This window comes from Rhinoderma darwinii, chromosome 4 (genome assembly GCF_050947455.1).
Source record: "Rhinoderma darwinii isolate aRhiDar2 chromosome 4, aRhiDar2.hap1, whole genome shotgun sequence".
NCBI lineage: Eukaryota > Metazoa > Chordata > Amphibia > Anura > Rhinodermatidae > Rhinoderma > Rhinoderma darwinii.
The window spans coordinates 230,401,744-230,417,688 of NC_134690.1; the positions used below are offsets into that span (position 1 = coordinate 230,401,744).

General features: G+C 44.6%; 1 protein-coding gene across 3 annotated transcripts in view; it reads left to right on the forward strand.

The window, feature by feature from the left end:
• The window catches only part of FIG4 (FIG4 phosphoinositide 5-phosphatase), a 338,548-nt gene that overhangs the window by 47,920 nt on the left and 274,683 nt on the right, over window positions 1-15,945 (forward strand). For 2 of the 3 annotated variants that reach the window (XM_075862266.1, XM_075862267.1), the window contains exons 3-4: window positions 9,530-9,628; window positions 14,603-14,726. In XM_075862266.1, coding sequence (XP_075718381.1) covers window positions 9,530-9,628; window positions 14,603-14,726 — 223 coding nt within the window. Of the gene's footprint in view, window positions 1-9,529; window positions 9,629-14,602; window positions 14,727-15,945 lie in introns of those variants that run through there. The other variant, XM_075862268.1, reaches the window with a different exon arrangement.

Consider the following 15,945-nt stretch of genomic DNA (forward strand, 5'->3'; position numbering starts at 1 on the left):
GTGTCAGAATTACCGCCCGATATCCCTGTTGAACGTAGATCTTAAGCTCTTCGCGAAGATCCTGTCCCAAAGACTGTCCCCGTTGCTTCATAATGTGATACATAATGACCAAGTGGGCTTTATGCCCTCCCGGGAAGCGCTGGACAGCACCCCAAGAGCAATTAATCTGATGTATCGAACGGCCACCTCTGCGCTTCCCACTTGCTTTCTGTCGACGGATGCGGAAATGGCCTTCGACAGAGTCAACTGGGAATTTATGTTGGCATCCTTGCGCCATATAGGGTTGGGGGCGCATATGCTAAATTGGATCTCGGGTCTTTACTCCTCCCCATCAGCACAGGTGAAGGTTAATGGCCACCTCTCCACTACGGGACGCGGCAAGGTTGTCCCTTGTCCCCACTGATTTTTAATTTATGCCTCGAGCCCTTTTTGTGCCACATCCGCTCCAATCCGGATATTGCGGGTGTAGACTTGGGAGGCAGGTCCCACAAGGTAGCCACCTATGCGGATGACCTTCTTTTCTTTATCACCGCCCCCAGGATTTCCTTGCCTAACCTGATGGCGGAGTTGGGTGAATACTCGACACTGTCCAGTTTTAAAATCAATTACTCAAAGTCGGAGGCGCTTAACATATCATTGCCACAAACTCTGGTGGCCGTCTTGTCGGAGTCGTTCGCCTTCAAATGGGCTAGGGATTTGCTCAAGTATCTGGGAGTCAGGCTCCCAAGTGTGCTGTCTCGCCTCTATGAGGTGAACTTCCCACCTCTCCTTCAAAGGGTAAAGAGTGATTTGGACTCGTGGACGTCGGGTACCTTTACATGGTTTGGTAGATGTGCTATATTTAAAATGAACATTTTACCGCGGATCCTGTACGTCTTACAGGCTTTGCCGATACACATCCCACGCCCCTTCTTTCAGTCTCTGCTGTCTATGCTTCATAAGTACATTTGGGCGGGGAAACCTGCGCGTATTGCCAGATCCATGCTTTTTCGAGGGAAGTGTGAGGGCCTTTCGGATTTTGTGTCCTATCATCAGGCCTCCCACTTGGTACGAATTTTGGGCTGGTTCAGACATGCGGAGATTAAAGAATGGGTGTCCATGGAACAGATCTTTATGGAAGTTCCTCTACAGGCCTTGCCGTGGTTAGGCATTCATGTCCCTCTGACAGCACGGACGCATCCGACGATAGGGCCCACTCTGGCGGTTGCGGCGCGGATTTTCATTCGGAAGGAGTTCTCCATCTCCGATGTTTCCGATTTTAGGTAATCCGGCATTTCCACCGGGGCAGGAGGGAGGCCCCTTTCAGCATTGGTTGAAGGCAGGTAAAGGACGTGCGGCCCATTGTTTACAGGATGAGGTGTGGATGAGTAGTACCCAGCTGTTGTCCTTGTCGGATCCGCTCCCTTTTTCTGTATGGCAGGTCACCCAATTGAGACACTCCCTCGTATCTCTAGCTGAGCCAGCGGCGTACTCGCGAGATCACTCCCCTTTTGAGTTATTATGCGCAGGCACGGGCACAATCCGACACGCGTTGTCTAGACTTTATTCTCTCCTGATCTCCCCCTCCACCCTGCCCACGCCTCCATACTTGCTTAGTTGGGAGCGGGACTTAGGCCTCACATTTACTCCTGAGCATAAGGATCACCTGTTCCACATGACATATAAATCATCTCTGGCTAGCAGATTTCAAGAAGCAGGGTATAAGATTTTGTCTCGATGGTATAGTGTGCCTTCCAGATTGCATGTGATGTTCCCGGCGGTTTCGCCACTGTGTTGGAGATGTGGAGACCATGTGGGTACTCTCTTACATATTTTTGGGGATTGCCCCAAGCTGATGGACTTTTGGTCTGAAGTGTGGCGCATTTCCTCGAAATTTACGGATTTCCTCCTACCAAGAACACCGGGTCTCTTCCTGCTCCACCTGTGTGAGATGCCTCTATCGGTCTATCGACGGTCAGTGGTGCGCCATCTGGTGAATGCGGCCAGAGCGTGTGTCCCTGCGTTGTGGAGACAATCCTGCCCCCCGACGGTGGGCATGTGGTTTGGTAAAATTCAGGAGATTATGAGAATGGAGGATCTCACGGCATCAATGAGAGGATCCCATGCCGCCTTCCTCAAAACGTGGCGTGAATGGATTCGCTTTCAATCCTCAGAGGAATACAAGACCGTCATGGCGTCCTGAGTCAACTCAGTGGGTCCTAGTGGTCAGGTCGGTTCCTTCCCCTTTTTCTCTTTTTCTGCCGTCTTTTCTCTTTCGTTGCTCTGCAACGCTTTTCTGCTCTGTCTTATGGGTATATATGCATGGCTGCGGGTCCAGGATGCATACCAGAGCTCCTCTAGTCTTCACGTTGTTAGCGGGTTGAGCTATACTTTTCTGTGATTAGGGTGCCTTTATATTGTTACTTGTTGGCCTGCGAGCCGATGTTGGTGCAGCCTTTGCGCTGCACTATGCTGTATTGCTCTTTTGAAAACGAAAATAAAATAATTGAAAAACAAAAAACCTTTTCCCATTTTTTTCCCTAAAGCGATGTTAAAAAAAAATAAAAAATAGAAGTTAACGGCTCTCTGGAGGGCCTGCGCATCCCGGGACGCCACCCTCCCCCGACATTGCTCTCATGGCCTGTGGGCCCTCTCCTGCCGAGACCCGACAGCGGCCTACTTCCATCCCCGGGAATGAGGGTCACCACACCTGCCCAGCCTGCAGTTCTGCAACTGGAGGAGCTAGCTAGGAGGCACAGTGAGTACCTAGGCCCTGAGCCTCCCATCACCCAGCTCACCTCACACCCTAGGGGACTGACAGCTCCAGTGCTTCCCCTCCCGCCCAGAGACCCTGGGCTGGTGGTGGCCTCTCCCTCGTGTTCCTCTGGCTCCGCATGGCACAGCTTCCCCAATGCCCCAACAACCACAGCCTTGACCCTGCCTGTGGGGTCTCCCAAGCACCCTGGGAATATGCCTGCATTACATGCAAATGGCCAAGGTCCTCAAGTACACCCACTCCCGTCCCCTGAAGCGGACACGACAGCCAGTAGTGGATTAAGTTTTACCGACCCGTCGTCTGGATCTATGTGTGAAAATCGGCCGGCGACTCTCTCAGATATCCGCCAACTTGTTCAATTGTTGCCTACTAGGGCTGATATGACTTCATTTGCCAGACAGATTGTTGAAGAATGCAAGATGGAGTTTACACAGTTTCGTGCTGAACTTTCCTCACTTTCTACGAGGGTGGACACTCTTACGCAGGACAGGGTTGCTGATAATGCCGCTATTGCAGATATCCAATCCACTATCCAGCAGCACGCAGCTCAGTTGTTCACTTTGCAGCAGCACCTTGATGATATTGAAAACCGCAATAGGAGGAACAACCTACGTGTTCGAGGATTGCCCGAATCTGTTCCTGCGTCTGATCTGTTTTCGACTCTCTCCACCATCTTCAATACTTTACTGGGCCGTCCGCCGAATACCCATATAGAGATCGACCGGGCGCATAGAGCTCTCCGCCCTGTAAGTGTTGATGATCCTCGGCCGAGGGATGTCATCTGCCGAATCCATTTCTACGCAATCAAGGACTCTATCCTCCAAAAAATCCGACGGCAGCCCATCATTCTCCACCAAGGCACGCAGTTACGTATTTTGCCGGATTTGTCTCGACATACGCTGGCGCAAAGAGCTGCTCTCAAACCCCTGCTGGAGGTGCTTCGGAATCGGGACATCATCTACAGGTGGGGCTTCCCGTTTGCCCTGATGGTCCGACAGGAGGGCCGTACCTACACTGTGCGATCCCCGGCCGACCTGCCTGGTTTCTTGCGGGACTTGAACCTTCCTCATGTTGCACTACCGGAGTGGCCCTCGTTGTTATCCTCTGCTGGTGGGGGATCGCGGGGGAGACGCCCGTTCTCTGGGCCCCTGGCTGTGGTGGAGGGTCGCCCTCCGCGTGGGCCTCGCAGGCGATCTTGGCGCCGACAAGAACGGGATCCTACTCCACCCATGGAATCCGCCCGGTCGGCGTGATGACCCGGACTGCCGCTCCTGGAATTCCTCCTTTTACGTACTTGCGGTCTGATTACAAGATTACTTGCTGCTCTTGTATTTCCTTCAGATGCCTTCCAATGTCTTCCTCTCTCGTTATTTAAAATGTGTAAATGATGTTAAGCTGTTAATACTTATATTATTGTACGCTAAGGAGTGCGGATAACTCTTATGCGTAGTTGTCACCTTCCCCCTGTAGGTTTTGGACCGAATTTTTGGTCCTTCGTAATTGTGCGCTTAGCTTGTGCGGCAGTGGTTTTCGTACTGCCTTTTTGGTTTGATTTTATGTCTGTGTTTTTTTCTAATGCTATGTTCTTTACTCCTAGCTTGTTTCCCTCCTCTGCTTCCCTCCTGGCGATCCTGGACTCCGAGCCTTTTTGTGCTACCCGGCATACCTCAGCGAGCCGTTTAGTCTGCATCCATGGCTGACCTTACTATTGCCTCCTTCAACGTGAAGGGGCTGAATGTTCCTGAAAAGCGGGCGCAAATCTTACACCATCTACACAAGCGTAAGGTACACATCGCATGCTTCCAGGAAACACATTTTAAGGAGGGACATACCCCTACTATCAAGCACAAACATTACACTACGTGGCATTTCAGTAATAATCCCCTTTCCAGATCGTGTGGAGTTGCCATAGCCCTCCACAAGTCTCTCCCCCATCAGGTTGTCAATCTTGTTGCGGATCCCGATGCGAGATACCTCATCTTAGTGCTTAATATTGGTGGGAGGGAATTCACGGTGATTAACGCTTATGCTCCTAACCAGGGTCAGGTGCCCTTCATTCTTCATCTTATAGAAACCGCCCTTCCGGTGGTCCGGGGGACTGTGGTGCTGTGTGGAGACTTTAATCTTACTCTGGATCCGACGGTGGATAATTCTACTGGTCGCTCTAGTGTTGCATATGGTGCTATTAGGCGGGCGAAACGAGCTCTCCTACAACTGCAACTGTGTGATGCATGGCGTATTCAACATCCCACGGATAAGGATTATAGTTTTTACTCCCATCCGCATGGCACCTACAGTCGCTTGGATTACATTTTCCTTCAGCAACATGCCCTCCCCTGGGTAGCCTCTACGTCCATTGGCAGTATCCTGTGGTCTGACCATGCCCCGGTATATTGTACCTTACATCTCCCCTTCATTACTAAAGGCCCCTGGACTTGGAGACTGAATGAGTCCCTGCTCCTGGATGGGGTGTGCCAGGCTGATTTGCTTCAAACGGTGGAACATTTCACACTTGATCATGCCCAGGATGACACGTCCCCATTGGTTCGGTGGGAAGCCCTTAAATGCGTTCTCAGGGGAGTCCTCATAAAACACGGGGCGCGGCTTAAAAGAGAAAGGGCCCACTCCCTTAAAGTTGCTCTCCAAAAAATTAGCGCTCTTGAACTGGCTCACAAACGTGCGCTGTCTCTTCCGATTTTAAGGGAGTTACAGGTTGCCCGACAGGACGCTAGACGGCTGTTGGACTCTGCCCAGCAGCGCGCTCTCCAAGTCTGTCGCAGTAAATTCTACGAGTTTGGCAATAAGAGCGGACGTATGTTGGCCAGAGCTTTAAAAAATAGAATCGCCCAGTCACACATCCCAAATACTAAGGCTCCTTCTGGCCAAGTTGTCCACACGACCCCAGAGATAGCGGAGTGCTTCCATAGTTTTTTCTCTGATCTTTACAACCTTGACCCTCCCACCTCCGCCCCCTCCCATCCGCCGGACCGGGACTCTTTTCCATCTCCCTTCACACAGTTGTCGGGGGAGATAGCTGAGGAACTTGATATGGATTTCACTTCCTCGGAGCTCCTCATGGTTATAACCGAGCTTCCTGGGGGAAAGAGTCCTGGCCCGGATGGCTACACTGCCAAGTTTTACAAGGTGTTGGCGGACCGGTTGCTACCGCTGTTGTTGTTAGCTTTTAACTCTATTTCCCCGGAGGTCCTGTTTCCTTCTAGCTCCACCTTGGCTCATGTCGTGGTTATCCCTAAGCCGGGTAAGGACCCTCAACTATGTTCCAGTTATCGTCCCATCTCCTTGCTCAATGTAGACCTAAAAATTTACGCTAAAATGCTCGCCAATAGATTGAATAAATACCTGCCTGACCTAATCCACCCGGACCAGGTGGGGTTTGTGCCTGGTCGGGAGGCCCGTGACAACACCCTTAAAACTTTCGATATCATTCACCACGCCCAGACTAACCGAATCCCGCTCATGATCCTGTCCCTAGATGCTGAAAAGGCGTTTGACAGAATATCGTGGCCTGCCCTTTACCAAACCCTTCGGCATGTGGGAATAGGACCCTCTCTTTTGGGAAAAATTATGGCATTGTATCGCACGCCTTCGGCCCAAATTAAAATAAATGGCTCCCTCTCGGCACCTTTCCCTATTTACAATGGCACACGACAGGGCTGTCCCCTATCCCCCCTGTTGTATGTCCTGGTTATGGAACACCTCATGGCCTCCATTCGGAGCAACACGGATATTAAGGGTATTAATATTGGAGGGAAGGAATACAAGTGCTCAGCATTTGCTGATGACCTATTGGTCTATCTAACAGACCCTCATGTCTCTCTTCCTTCATTGATGTCCGAGTTGTCTCGTTTTGGAACATGGTCTAATTTCAAAATCAATTTCTCCAAGTCTGAGGCGTTAAATGTTTCTCTCCCAGGCCCGTTAGTATCGCTTCTCCAAAGTAATTTCCCCTTTTCATGGCCCTCCAGAGGTATTACATATTTGGGTGCCCGTATAAGTGGGGATCTTACACAATTGTTTACAAATAATTTTATCCCCCTACTGGCCAAATTTCGCACTGATCTTAATTCCTGGCATAAGACTGAGTTTTCCTGGTTTGGTCGTATCAATATTATTAAGATGTCTCTCCTCCCCCGCTTACTTTATCTCCTGCAGACGATCCCCATCTCTATCCCATCCTCTTATTGGTTGCGGCTTCAGCGATGCTTCGGCTCCTTCATTTGGCCAACTGGTCATCCACGTTTGAGCCGGGCTCTGCTGACTCGTTCCAGGGGTACAGGTGGGGTTGGTCTGCCGGACTGTCGGCTCTACTATCTGGCGGCAACTCACGCACGGGTTTTAGATTTTTTTCATAACCGTGAATCAAAATTGTGGGTCCGTTTGGCTCAACAACTATGTCCCAGTACCCTATCATCCCAGCCGTGGATCCTGCCCGGGAATAGACCGACTCAAGCCTCCTTTGTTGTTTATCATACCCTCATGGCGTTGAGGTCCTTAGGGCCCGGAAGTACGCTTATAGACCCTCTGGGTCCTTTAACTCCTATCACAGATAATCCAGACTTTCCTGCTGGTAAAGCTGGTCGCTCCTTCCTAGGCAGGTCGTCCACCGACCCCATGTATTTTGCTCAGGTCATCTCCGCTTCCTCTCTTCTCCCTCTAACCTCCATCTATCCCGATGCCGTGCCCCTCACTCGCCATATATATGAATATGCCCAGTTAAAACATTTTTATGGAACAGTTAACCGACGCGCACATCTTCACAGGGTGTTGACGGACTTTGAGCGCCTATGTGTCTCCTCCCAGCCCCCTACCCATACCATATCCACAATATATAAATTGCTCCTTTCACAGCGTTCTCAACAACTGCCCTCCTTCTGTGGGGCCTGGGAGAGAGAATTACATACTACATTTACTGACGCACAATGGAAGAGGTGTTTCTCCCTCTCACAAAAAGCCTCTATAGCCATTAGGGCCCAGGAAACTAGCTACAAAATTGTATCTAGATGGTATAGGGTCCCGGCTGCGCTTCACAAATGGTATCCATCTGTGCCTGACAAATGTTGGCGCTGTGGTGCTGCGGGAGGATCCATGTCACATGTCTGGTGGAGTTGTCCCTTGTTGAGGAGTTTTTGGGATGCGGTACTTAAATTGATATTGGAGGTTACTGGAGTATGTGTCCCCAACTCCCCGGAAGCAGCTCTTTTATTCATGTTCCCGATGCCAATACACGTTTATAAAAGCTCCCTAACTAGACATCTTCTTCAGGCGGCAAAATCAGTGATCCCGCGCAGGTGGAAAACGGCCATACCCCCAACATTAGATGAGTGGTTTCGGGAAGTTGCCTTGATACAGCGAATGGAACACTTGGTGGCTCACTCCCCGGCGGCTGTGGTAAAATACACGTCTACATGGTCTCCCTGGATAGTCTTTCTTTCTTCTCCTTCCTATCTCACGGCTGTCACCTGAGTCGGCTTATACCCCTGTGAAATGTACTATGGCTTTTGCTCGCAGCTGATTTTCATTCATAAAACGCCGGAACTGGAGTCCAGGATCCCCTTGTCCTCTCCCCTCCCTCCCTCCTATCCCTCCCTCTCTTGGGGCCTTTCTCTATACTTTCTCTTCCCCTGTCTAGGGTAATGTGCCTCTTCTTCTCTGTTTGAATTAAGTGGTCTAGTTGTACCTCCTGTTATGCCTCTAGGATTACTCATGCTACTGTTGTACACCGACCATTTTTTTGCATGTTGAGATGTGATGCACATTAGTGATTTTCCCTTTGGTGTTTTGTTTGTTTTTGCTTTGGCACTGACCTTGTTTGTTTTTTACTTAAGGTGTGGAGGTCTCCCCTCCACTATGTTTTGTAACTTTTGTGTTCTGAAACTCAATAAAAATTTTGAATAAGAAAAAAAAAAAAAAAATAGAAGTTAACATAACTAGTATCGCCACGTCCGTAAAAGTCCGAACGATCACAATATAGCGTTATTTAACCCGCTCGGTGAAGGACGGAAAAAAATAAATATATATATATATATATAAAACATTCAAATTGCTGTTTTTTGGTCACCTTAGCTCTCCATAAAAAAGGAATAAAAAGTCATGAAAAAGTCGCATGTACCCCAAAATGGTATCGGTGAAAACTACAGCTCGCCCCGCAAAATGTAAGCCCTCAAACCTCTAAATTAATGGAAAAATAAAAAACTTATGGCTCTCAGAATAAGGCGACACTAAACATTTTTTTTTTTAAAACATAAAACAAAACCTCTAAATTTAGTATCGCCGTAATCGTATCAACCTGTAGAATAAGGCGAATATGTCGTTTTTACCGCCTGATGGACGCCGTAAAAACAAAACCCCCCCCCAAAAAATGGTTTAATCGCTGTTTACTGCCCATTTCACCCCACAAATAATTTTATTCAATATTCCCAGTAGATTATGCGGTGCAATAAAAGGTGCCAAGAAAAACCACAACTTCTCCCTCACAAAACAAGCCCTCATACGGCTATGTCAATGAAGAAATAGAAAAGTTATGGCTTTTGGAAGGTGGGGAGGAAAAAACTAATATGAAAAACTGTGAAACTATTTATTGTCGTGTTTGTTTCTTAAAGATCTCTTATGTCTATCACTTTATGCATTTAATTGTATTGATGTTATGTTTAAATGTTCAGATTTGAACGCATTTGTCGTGTATTCAAATGATGCAGTAACTTATTAAGATGCAAATCGTTTCTCTAAAGTCATTGTATTTTCTTTAACAATTAGAGATATTTCCTTGTGGGAAGCAATCATGCAGAAACAAAATACCGTGTTTTGAAAATTGATCGAACTGAACCCAGGGACCTGGTTATTATTGATGACAAGGTAAGATGAAAAGGAATCTGTGCACATATTGAATAACACATAATATAGAATATTTTACTTGGGGCACATTTCCTGCTGGCATCTATGAACAGTTAGGAAAAAACAAAAAGATAAACTGGATATCAGTCCTCCTATTGTCAAAGTTATTTACTTTATAATATGTTTTCGGGGATGGATTGGAAAAAAAAAGCTGGGGATTGCTCCCCTCATGAATACAATGGACTCAAAGGATATAGAAGAATATTACTTATATTAGCTGCTGCTAGCTAAACCGCTAGTATTTTGTGCCGTTTGGACGAATAGCGGAGAAAACCGGTCCCCATGCTATGCTTCTGTTACATGGGGCAGCATAATATCATGACAGATCCACTTTAACTGAATGTTAATTCAGCATAGATGCATCATGCCCGTCTGAGAGTGCAATCGCACTAGTTAAATGACATTATAAAGAGTACTTTAAAGATTCCCTTTATTAAATGGGTCTATCTTTTATTCAACATTTAGGTGTTAAACAATATTATGTATTCATGTATTGAGGAGGTGAACTGCCCCCAATATTCATGGAAGCCATAATTAAAATAAAAGCAAAGTCATAATAAAGTATGTCAAGCTAGCCTGATGGTGTCCAGATGTAAAGGGTGTTTAAATTATTTCATTTTAGTTTCATGAATTAGATTTAAGTATATAGACCATAAATAACTAGGGGAATTTATTAGGACTGGCATTTCTTACGCCAGCCTTAATAGGAAACGAGCTGAATGAAGAGACGACAAATTTATTAAAAAGCGAACACCTCTTAATAAATTTGATGCATCTTCGACTTTGCGCCCCTAAGAGAAATCTACGCCAGCCAGGAGCTGGCAAAGATTTACACTGTAATTTACGCCAGTTTTTGGCATAAATTATAGTAAATTCGTTGGGTTGCGGGTAGCGAGAGACTTTTGAGCCGTTTGCAACTTTTCTACGCAAGAAAACTGGTGTAGAAAACTTGATAAATTCCCTCGAGTGTTTGGTCTTTTAATGTTGTTTTTATTTACATTTTCCCTTGAGCGGCAATCTTGGACACACACACACACACACACACACACACACACACACACACACACTTCCTGTGCAGTCAGTACAGCAGGGTGTGTGCACTTTATTGCAGCTGAAATTAATAGGCGGCAATTGACAGAAAGCTCTCATAGATTTTTACAGACTGCAGGTAGTGATGGAGTACAGCCCCTCACCAGGAGAGATGCATACAGAGCCTTATCTCTGTGTATAGTGTTGCCATCCTGCCATATCTGGGCTTCCAGTAGTACAATAGAGCTGTCATTATGGGGACGAGCGTTCGTTACAGTAATCGCTTGTCCCCATAAGTTTCTATCATGTCAGCAGTACATCTCCCTCTTTATACAGGGAGATGTACTGCCGACAACGATAATATTTTCTGCTACATAAACGATACGATCAGCCGATAAATGAGCGTTTGCTGGTTCATTAGGAACGAGTGTTCTGCGAACGCTCAATTGCCCGATAATTGGCCCATGCCAAAGGCTTTAACTTGCCCACCCTCTAATGATAATGGGATAAGTACAGAGGACTGTTTATTGTGACTTCTCTAGTGGCCAGTGTAAAAATTGCAATATTTGAATTTTTTTTTATTTTTTATTTTTTTTTATGTGGATAAAATAAAAGAATACAAGTTGTAAAAAAAATAATATATTTATATAAATAATATGTAATTTTCTAATGGTACAGTCCTTTTTAAAAGAGTAAAGAAAAATGTTACTAACATGCTAGATTATACGTTTGCTGAGTATATAGCCAGTGTTCAAATACATGTTCTTGTAATCGGCATGGGTCACATCGTTCAGGCCCCCACCATATGGATAGTAATGGCATATCCTAGCAAATTGTTATCAATGTCTTTAATGAGATAACACCTTTAAATTCACAGTATCTCTCTTTCTGCGACTACAGGTTGTTAGTCTTTTCAGAGTATGTCCAAACATACTAGTGCTATTCTAACTAATGAGGAGAATGTGTAGCATTGCTTTGCCTTATAAATTCCTTTTAACATTTATAAAGGCCTTTTAACATTTTATTTTGTAACCGAGAACTTGGAAACAAGAATATTTAGTATTTGAGGGTACTTTGTAAATTTGACACAAATCAAGTAAATTTACAGTAATTTTGCCTGCTTTTTGATATTTTAGAATGTTATTGAAGATAACTGCATTTGCAAAACGTATTTTTATGATGGGGAACCTAATCATAAATGTGCGATATGTGGGGGTCCCATTTATCTTTATTTGACAGCCAACAGATGACGCAAATAGGCAGGGAAGAGCTGCTCTCTCCATTGTAGTCCTAGAGTTAGAGAAACAGCCGAGCGGGTATACAAAATATAAGAACTATAATTGCAATCATTAGTGGTTGTAGCCCACAATTTATTATCTGTGTAGAGGAACCAAACTACAGCTATCAATAATTTTAAAAGATTTAATACAAGAGGTCTTGTAAATTTCCATAAGTGTCAAGTTGGGCCAAACCACTTCCGTGCTATCTATTACTTTAAAAGTATCCACAAACTGTTTCATAACATTTTTCAGGTGACATTTTAGAACAAGCTGGCATATATATGTACATGAGTAATAACACTTTTTTTTGCATGTTGTTAAGCAGTTTTCCCCTCTGCATGCTCTCCCTCTAGTTCTCCGTTTTCCCTGAGTTATTGGGTGGAGCCTAACCGCTATCATGTCTTCTATACATTGCACACAGAAGAAAGGAGAATCCTTCTGTCCAGCAGCAACATGGAGGAGATTAAACAGCAGTAATGAGCAGTGTAGCTGTAAATCCAGCACTGGCGTGAGATCGAGCACCTATTATAAGCTGCTACAGCATTTGCTTCCTGCCCACCTCTCACTCTTCTCCTGCTACCTCCTTCCCTCTCCATAGACTTCTATCGGTATCTGTAACCTGATCCCTCAGTGAGCTGTTAGCATGTCTTGTCTCCTCTTGATAGAAAAGCAGTAAATTCCGAGTACGTGAACAGTTACTGGAGAAAGAGGCATTTTCTTTAAAAAGATATATTATAAAGTTTCTTATGTTCGCTTGTACTATTGATTTATGTGATTTATGCATAGTTTGTTGAAAAGTTGGTGTCCATTTTAAGCAAAACAGATATATAATTAAGTTAAATGTCATTTGTTTTTAGCAAGCTCATCTTTTTCGTGACTAAAGATATAGTATGAAATTCAAGAGATTGACCTATGTTTGAATATTAATTTTCCCTGTTAGATCACACGAAATTGTTCTGTTTTTCAATTGGAATAAATAAAAAATACTCCCTTGTCTACATATTGTTGTTACAAACTTATGGTGCCCCCTGGTGTTCTTATGAATCTTTGTTAGAACGTGTTAAAGAGGCTCTGTCACCAGATTTTGCAACCCCTATCTCCTATTGCAGCAGATCGGCGCTGCAATGGAGATAAAAGTAAAGTTTTTTGTTTTGTTTTTTAAAACGAGCATTTTTGGCCAAGTTATGACCGTTTTTATATTTATGTAAACTGGGCTTGTTTAAAGTAAAAGTACAACTGGGCGTGTATTGTGTTCGTTACATCGGGGCGTTTTTACTTCTTTTACTAGCTGGGCGTTGTGTATAGAAGTATCATCCACTTCTCTACACAACGCCCAGCTTCTGGCAGTGCACAGACACAGCGTGTTCTCGAGAGATCACGGTGTGACGTCACTCACTTCCTGCCCCAGGTCCTGCATCGTGTCGGACGAGCGAGGACACATCGGCACCAGAGGCTACAGTTGATTCTGCAGCAGAATCGGCGTTTGCAGGTAAGTAGCTACATCGACTTACCTGCAAACGCCGATGCTGCTGCAGAATCAAATGTAGCCTCTGGTGCCGATGTGTCCTCGCTGGTCCGACACGATGCAGGACCTGGGGCAGGAAGTGAGTGACGTCACAGCGTGATCTCTCGAGAACACGCTGTGTGTCTGCACTGCCAGAAGCTGGGCGTTGTGTAGAGAAGTTTATGATACTTCTATACACAACGCCCAGCTAGTAAAAGAAGTAAAAACGCCCCGATGTAACGAACACAATACACGCCCAGTTGTACTTTTACTTTAAACACGCCCAGTTGTACTTTAGAAAGCCTCATTTACATAAATATAAAAACGGTCATAACTTGGCCAAAAATGCTCGTTTTAAAAAAAAAAAAAAAAAACGTTACTCTTATCTCCATTGCAGTGCCGATCTGCTGCAATAGGAGATATGGGTTGCAAAATCTGGTGACAGAGCCTCATTAAGTGAGAAGTAGCCGCTTCTAGTGCACCGATTCTTATTGGCTCGCTTGCACAATAGCAGGAATCACACCGCCGCCCTTGTACAAAAGTATTCCGGTGGGGGGACCGAACTACTGTGCATGTGTGTGAACTGGCACTGGACATATTAGGTGGATGTTCTGAGAGAGAATAAAAAAAGAACACTAGGGGGTTCCATAGCAAGTATGTAACAGCAATATCTTAACACAAGAGCATATTTTTTTAAAATAATTCCAATTTAAAAATGTATATGTTTTGCATGATCTACAGATACATTCACTAATACTAACCTGGGACAACCTCGTTAATCGGCATTGAACTTCAGACACTTTTAGGTAAAAGCAAAAAATATATATACGTGTTTTAAGATATCTCTTATTTTTTTTTATTTTTTTAGCAGATACTGCTATGTATCTAAGCTCAGATAAACAAGTTTTCACTCTTTCCTAACCTTATGTTTTTCATATGGGAAGGAGGGAATATGGCTAATGAATGTGAAATTATGAGACCTGAAGAAGGCATATTGGCTATGATAACACTCCAGCACGTAACATATCTGTTAAATCTAGTATTTGTGTTTCAAGTAATTGCATTTTGTTTTATCGCATTATATTTTAAAAATTCTTAATTTTTCCAAACTTTTTTAATTAGCATGTATATACCCATCAAGAAGTACGAGAGCTTCTTGGTCGCCTTGATCTTGGAAACCGTACAAAAATGGGACAGAAAGGATCATCGGGATTATCTCGAGCAGTGTCAGCTTTTGGTATTGTGGGTAAGCTGGTTATATTATATTTTATATAATGTTTTACAATATCAAAGATGACACCCTGCACTATATAAGTCAATCAACCAGTAGGTGAAAAACCCTATTACAATCAATTTAATTCTAGGATGCATTAATACGGGGTGGTAATGGTGCAGCTTAAAGAAACACTCCTGCAAAACTTTTGTTTTGCCTGCATAGTGCATCACAGGCCATTATTAACCCCTTCCCGCCGCAGCCCTTTTTCAGATTTTCATTTTTGTCTTTTCCTCCCCATTTTCCAAAAGCCATAACTTCTTTATTTTTCCGTCAATATAGTCCTATGAGGGCTTGATTTTTGCAGCACGAGTTGTAGTTTTTCGTAGCACCATTTATTGTGCCATATAATGTACTAGGAAACTGGGGAAAAAATATTTGCGGGGTAGAAAATGGAAAAAAACAGCGATTCCGCCATGTTTGTGCTCCTATTAAGTCCTGCCTCAGGCAGGGCTTAAAGGGAAGGTTTCATTAATTTTATTTTTTATAATATTGCTTTTAATGTAATATTTTCAAAAATGTTATTAAATTGTGTTCTCAGGTTTACTTTTTTTATGTTTTCTGACATTTACTTCTCTATGGGGGCTGCCATTTATTTTTTTCAATCTCTGTATGTGTCGATTAACGACACATACAATGATGGAATACGGCACATACAAGCCCATGGAGAATGGAAACAGGAGCCGTTCCATTCGCAGTTGCGTGCGCCGTCTGTGTGGGAACGGCACCCTAGGAAAGTAGCTGAGGCAACCCCAATGATTGATCCCGTGTGGACGCCATCCCTCTAAAATTATGAGCCTCAAATTCCGGATTTTATAGGCAGCTCAGGAATTCGGTTTCAGACTGCAGGCTCCACAGAATTTGAGTTTTTCAGGGTCTTTTTCTCTGAGGAGTTTGTTAATTTAATGGTAGCCCAGACAAATCTATTCGGCCAACAATTTTTAATCCAAAACCCCACTTCATTATTTCTTAGGTGGACTCCTGTAGATGCAGCGGAGATGATTAAATTTTGGGGCCTTGTGCTGCATATGGGGCTAGTGAGAAAGCGAGAGATTAGGCAATAATGGAGTACGGATATTTTGAACAACACCCCAGTTTACCTGTGTGTGAGTACATCTGGGTATGCACACAGGTTTAGGGTTTACGAAGGGAAGGGCCCTATTATTAAACTGCAAGTGTGGGATTTAATATA